The sequence below is a fragment of the Schistocerca serialis genome, chromosome 2 (assembly GCF_023864345.2).
Source record: "Schistocerca serialis cubense isolate TAMUIC-IGC-003099 chromosome 2, iqSchSeri2.2, whole genome shotgun sequence".
Lineage (NCBI taxonomy): Eukaryota > Metazoa > Arthropoda > Insecta > Orthoptera > Acrididae > Schistocerca > Schistocerca serialis.
Window position 1 is genome coordinate 482,895,359 of NC_064639.1, and position 6,765 is coordinate 482,902,123.

The following is a 6,765-nucleotide window of genomic DNA, read 5'->3' on the forward strand; positions in this document are numbered from 1 at the left end:
GTGAGAGGAGTCGAACCTCTGACGGGGGGAGCCGTGCTGGCCGTGACAAGACGCCTTAGACCGTGTGCCTACCCTGCGCGGCGGGTCGTGTAAGAAAAAATGTTTTGAATGGCTCTGAGCACTATGGGACTGAACTGCTGTGGTCATCAGTCCCCTAGAACTTAGAACTACTTAACCATAACTAACCTAAGGCCATCACACACATCCATGCCGGAGGCAGGATTCGAACCTGCGACCGTAGCGGTCACGCGGTTGCAGACTGTAGCGCCTAGAACCGCACGGCCACTCCGGCCGGCGGTCGTGTAAGAAAAAAAAAATGGCTCTGAGCACTATGGGACTCAACTGCTGGGGTCATCAGTCCCTAGAACATAGAATTACTTTAACCTAACTAACCTGAGGACATCACACATCCATGCCCGAAGCAGGATTCGAACCTGCGACCGTAGCGGTCGCGCGGTTCCAGACTGTAGTGGTTAGAACCGCTCGGCCACTCCGGCCGGCGGTCATGTAAGAGATTTGAAGGTTAACTTTGTTTCTTTAAATGGGATGCTACAGTTTGGTACTTATTTTCTGATAGCGGCTATTGAGACGAATCCAATGATGTGGAACAGAAAGGTCTTTAAAGGTCAACTAAGGTCACAAAAGTGGCATGAACGTCCATTTACAGAAGGTTTTCGACGTGATGGCCATTGGTGTCAATGCAGCGCTGCAGTTTTCTTATTATGGATTGAGTGGTACTCCTTATCACTTCGACACTTATCGAAGCACATGTTCTAACAGTTCTCTCTAGTATATCGTGCAAATAGTAAATATTCGCCGAATACTTGCCATTGACATGTAAAAACCATTCGACGGTTTCGCAATACAACACTAATAGAAACAGTAAGACTAGGATCGTCGAATCAAGCGAATGTGAATGATGTATTCCTTCGAAGAACTAGTCGATAGACTTCTCATTTACGGAGAATGTCAACGAAATTCAGTGAGAGCCAGAAACTTACAGCTGAAACATATCCTCAACGCACTCACCCGACACGTCGTACATTTAAATATGTGTATGATAAATTTAGAACAACTTGACCTTTAACACATCGGAAACATATCCGGCAAAGGAAAGTCATTAACGAGGAAACGGAAACTGGTACTCTTGTCACTGTGGTTCGTGATCCTTGTGTTAGTTCGCGTCAAATCGCAGGGGAATCTGGCATGAGCCACAGAAGTGCGGTTCGTGTTCTGTATGGCCGTAAATATCATCCTTACTATATCAGTCTCCACCATGAATTAACTGGTACGGATTGTATGCGTCGCACTGAATTCTGCCAATTCTGCCAATGGGCTCAACTTCAAATTCGGAGGGATGACACATTTATTAATTTGATTTTATTTACAGGCGAGGCTAGATTCACAAACCGAGGAAATGTTAGTTTGCATAACATGCCTTATTGGGCAACTGAAAATCCATGTTGGCTGCGGCAAGGTATTACGATGTCCGAACACGCTGAGCTACCGTGCCGGCTAACCATCTGAGCCACCGAGGACACAGAGGATAGCGCGACTGCAGGGATTTATCTCTGGCACGCCTCCCGCGAAACCCACATTCTCAACGTATTGTCCCGCACTACATTCGTAGTGCCCCCGCCCATTATACTCAATACTCGCGGTGCGTTGCCGATTCCCGTAAGAGTTCGGGCACTGTTTGTGCATTTGCACAGAAGAAGAAGATGGTCAAGTGGCCAATGAGCCTGAACTATATAAGATGGCATCTGTTCTTTCGGACATGTCCGAAAGAACAAATCCCATCAGTGACCATGCAGCTAGTTAGAACGAAATTACAATGAAATGAACACACTTAGCTGCTTACAGGCGTTGACATACGTCAACGGGGACAGATGAAAATGTGTGCTGCATGGTCACCGATGGTATCTGTTCTTTCAGACATGTCCGAAACGATACCATCTTAGTATATAGCTCATATACAAAAAATCGTAGACGGTGAATGTATGATATGGGATTCTGGAGGACAGAATTATAGGCCCCCATTTCATCGTAAGAAATCTTAATAGTAGCAAGTACACCACATTCCTGCAAGAAACATTAGGTCTGCTATTGGAAGAAATACCTTTAGGAACAAGGAACATAATGTGGTATCAACACGATGGGTGTTCGGCAAATTTTTCGCTGATGGCTAGAAATGAGGTGCAGAGACATTTCCCAAGTCGTTGGATGAACGCCGAGGAGATGTGTCGTAACCGGCTCGTTCGCCAGACTTGACGCCTCTGGATTTTTTTTTCTTGTGGGGATTCGTGAAAGACATTCTTTATAAACAACACCTGAAGATTTGCGACAGAGAACTGGCAGAGAATGAGCTTCGATATGTGCTGATGTTATAAGGAATACTCACTCAATCCATGATCAGAAAACTGCAGCACTGCGTTGATACCAATGGTCATCAGTTCGTACACCTTCTGTAAATGGAAGTTCAAGCCACGTATGTGACCTTCGTTGAGCCTGCCGGTGTGGCAGTGCGGTTCTAGGCTCTTCAGTCTGGAACCGAGTGACCGCTACGGTCGCAGGTTCGAATCCTGCCTCGGGCATGGATGTGTGTGATGTCCTTAGGTTAGTTCGGTTTAAGTAGTTCTAAGTTCTAGGGGACTGATGACCACAGATGTTAAGTCCCATAGTGCTCAGAGCCATTTGAACCACTTTTTTGACCTTCGTTGACCTTAAAAGACCTTACTGTTCCACACCACTGGATTCTTCCCCCCCCCTCCCCCCCCCCACCCCCCTATGAACCATGGACCTTGCCGTTGGTGGGGAGGCATGCGTGCCTCAGACATACAGATAGCCATACCGTAGGTGCAACCACAACGGAAGGGTATCTGTTGAGAGGACAGACAACGTGTGGTTCCTGAAGAGGGGCAGCAGCCTTTTCAGTAGTTGCAGGGGCAACAGTCTGGATGATTGACTGATCTGACCTTGTAACACTAACCAAAACGGCCTTGCTGTGCTGGTACTGCGAACGGCTGAAAGCAAGGGGAAACTACAGCCGTAATTTTTCCCGAGAGCATGCAGCTTTACTGTATGGTTAAATGATTATGGCGTCCTCTTGGGCAAAATATTCCGGAGGTAAAATAGGCCCCCATTCGGATCTCCGGGCGGGGACCACGCAAGACGATGTCGTTATCAGGAGAAAGAAAACTGGCGTTCTAGGGATCGGAGGGTGGAATGTCAGATACCTTAATCGGGCAGGTAGGTTAGAGAATTAAAAAACATAAATGGATAGGTTAAAGTTAGATATAGTGGGAATTAGTGAAGTTGGGTGGCAGGAGGAACAAGACTTTTGGTCAGACGAGAACAGGGTTATAAATACAAAATCAAATAGGGGTAATGCAGGAGTAGGTTTAATAATGAATAGAAAAATAGGAGTGCGGGTAAGCTACTACAAACAGCATAGTGAACGCATTATTGTGGCCAAGATAGATACGAAGCCCACACCTACTACAGTAGTACAAGTTTATATGCCAACTAGCTCTGCAGATGACGAAGAAATTTAAGAAATGTATGATGAAATAAAAGAAATTATTCAGATAGTGAAGGGAGACGCAAATTTAATAGTCATCGGTGACTGGAATTCGGCAGTAGTAAAAGGGAGAGAAGGAAACGTAGTAGGTGAATATGGATTGGGGGGAAGAAATGACAGGGGAAGCCGCCTGGTAGAATTTTGCACAGAGCACGACTCAATCATAGCTAACACTTGGTTCAAGAATCATGCAATAAGGTTGTATATATGACCTTCATATCTCTGACGCGACCCCGCCTAGCAGCAAGAAAGCAACGTCATAATATGGCCCCAGTTGCCCCATGCAAAAATTTGTCGCACAACCTTTTCAGCTACTGTCATACTTTCCGAGTTGTTCTAGGTGGTTACAGTTAGTGACTCACTGTGTATGCCGTGGTGAGTATGGGCTTACAGAGTGTGCGTGTGCTGCGGGTTGCAGGCAACGCTGAGCCGTACATCGTGCTGGCGCTGCTGATCGGCTTCGTGACGGTGGTGATCGGCTGCTGGCTGTCGGACAACTGCTGGTCGCCGGAGCCGGAGCAGCTGGTGACGCTGGCATAGCAGCAGAAGCAGCCGCAAAAGGCGCCGCCGCAGCTGCTGCGCCTGCCCTGCTGCCCGCCGCGGCCCCTGGCGCTCATCGTGCTCACGTCGACGGCGCCGCCGCCCCCGCCGCCGCCGCCGGGGGCCGTGGCCGTGCCGGTGCTCTGCTGCAGCGCGCCCTGCGCCTGCACCAACCCAGTCTAGGGCGGCTTCCTCCTGCAGCCTCTTAGTGGCTCAACTCCCAGCACACGAAGCGCGGGAGACACGTGTATTTCTGGTAGCATGTAATGCCCCGCCTGGGCCACACTGTGTCTCAAACTGTGAACCTTGACAGTCCGCCACCAAAGCTCGTTTGCTTAGTTGTGAAACGACGTAAGCTTCTCCGAGTGTGGTATGTCACAGTAAGCGCTATGAGGAGCGCTTTGAAGTAAAAACGCTGATTGGAGGATATATTTAGCTTTCTTAGAGTTCAAGCGGGAAACTAAGCCGACTACCAGCAAATACGAGAATTTTCAATGAATGAAAGCCAAAGTGAAGCTTTAGGAAACAGCACTAACGTATTTACATTGTGTATGAAAAGTAGGTGCTCTGATGAGCACAGTCAACAAACTGGAGAGATGAGTAGCACCTATCCCGCGGTCAGACAGGCAATTAATGCAAATACGTGAAACTGCTTGAAGTTACAGTATGTGCTGTTTCAATAGTGTAGACCACTGTTGCAGGATATACTGGGAACTGATGCTAATCAATGCCATAACTAAAATTTTTGAACACGAGAATAAGATTACCCATTTATTAAACGCAGTAATGCGTTTCTCATTTTAAGGAGAAGATCATTGCATGTCCGTAAGGTGAACACTGGAAGTACCTTGGGACATCTTTCATCATACGGAAGGAACGTCATCTGACAAAATGTGACGTATCGCCTTGAGGTATCAGTAGTAGCATCCAAACAAAGCTTACATGACACACTGAGGAAGCTCGAAATAAAAATGCATCCAACTCTTGGGAAAGAAATATGACGTATTAAGGAAGTGTATTAGACGCCGAAGATGGGGACGACAGCACAATCAGAATCACATTGTATAAATCGTGAAATGTAAGAACAGTGCTTATTTGTTTATTGTTCGGCTATAGCAATAGTGTCGAACAGTTTCGCATAAATTAATGATCAATATTTGCACAGCATTGTTACAATGAAGCTGATTTCTTCGTTATAGAGATGCTGGTGGATTAAAGTATCGAAATTCAGTTAGTTTGAGGCTACTGTGACACCACATTCCACATTAAATATTTACCACTAAAATACTTAAGAATCTTCATGCAAAGTAGACCGTTCACTACTAAAACGTTATTGCTGTGGCCTGTTGTGCAAGCTACTCACTTTGTTAACACTGATTAAAACGCGTCACATGAAAGCTAAAGCAAGTGCGTGCTGAGACCCATGCATCACAAGGTAAACGTTATTACGCTCAGCGTTTTGTTTTCGCTCTCCTTTACAAGTGATCTTCCATCACTAATTTTTACTTTTCGACCAGCGTTGTGTCATCCCACCAGTAATTCCAGAAGATCTGTCCAACGAATTTTTATAGTGTTTCCTGACTGAAAAAACATGATGATAATTGAAAGTATTGCAATTAAAGATATCGTTTGAATACATATTGTTGGATGGAATAGCTAATTGTCTCCAAATACGTTTCACATTGTCAGAAAAGCGTCAATTTATTTTCTATTTTTAAACACGAAGGAAACGTGCATACATGATTGCTTGCAATGCAATCGAAATTGCCCAACACGTTAGAGGTGGAGACGTTAGTCCGAATGAAGAGTGTTCTTTTCAGGTCCACACTTCCCTTGCATCCAATATTCATTAATGGTAGTGAGCCTTTCAAAAGTTACTTACACGAAACAATTCGCCACGAGAATCTCTCTCTGCGTAGGAGAATCACTAATCGGGGCACAGATATAGCAAGTAACCCAGGGCTTTAATTGATGACGACTGCAACAAACTATCTGGGATCAATGTGTTATTACACTTTTGTGTGTTTTGTATGTATTAGTGTTTTGTATGTATAAAATAGGATAAGCTTTGTAGATGATCTCGTAAAATCGTACTGTGGGCCGATCAACAATAACGATGATAGCTATTTACTATCGTCAGTAATGCTGCAAGGTGTTTGATAAAGAAAGGCCTCAAAATTCCGTACATTTAGACCGTGATTAAAAGTATTTATTTTGAGAATGCTATATGCTTAATGACAGTAACAGCAAAGAATATTTCTATCTATGGAGCATAAACGTAATCAGTGTGAGCGAAAAGTAATGTTAGTTAACAGATCCTGGAGTCAGAGGCCTAACAGAAATTTTAGCAATTAAAAACAAAAGAGAAAGAAACATTTTCTTTTGTATAACGTATTCGCTTGGTGCAGGGCAAATGAAACGTAAAGAAAAATGTTTCCTTTCCCCTGCACTTCTGATTTTCAGGGTAAATATAATTCCTGTGACAGTTATTTTAGCTATTATGTAACCTGTGTAGTACGAGCTCTGAAAGGCATCTGTTCTTTAGACAGACTCCTTCGTTCCACGATAGATGATGTCATTTGTCATCATCATTAATTGCTGTGTTTGTATATCAATATATAGCTAGATCTGAAAAGTTATAGATG

At 44.7% G+C, this 6,765-nt stretch overlaps 1 protein-coding gene across 2 annotated transcripts in view; it reads left to right on the forward strand.

Moving 5' to 3' along the window:
* LOC126455609 (uncharacterized) overlaps positions 1-4,161 on the forward strand; it is a 758,971-nt gene extending 754,810 nt beyond the window's left edge. For both annotated transcript variants that reach the window (XM_050091370.1, XM_050091369.1), the window contains one exon: positions 3,999-4,161. In XM_050091370.1, the coding sequence (XP_049947327.1) occupies positions 3,999-4,120 (122 nt within the window). In that variant the 3' untranslated portion in view covers positions 4,121-4,161. The remainder of the gene's footprint in view (positions 1-3,998) is intronic.
* Positions 4,162-6,765: the final 2,604 nt, after the last annotated feature.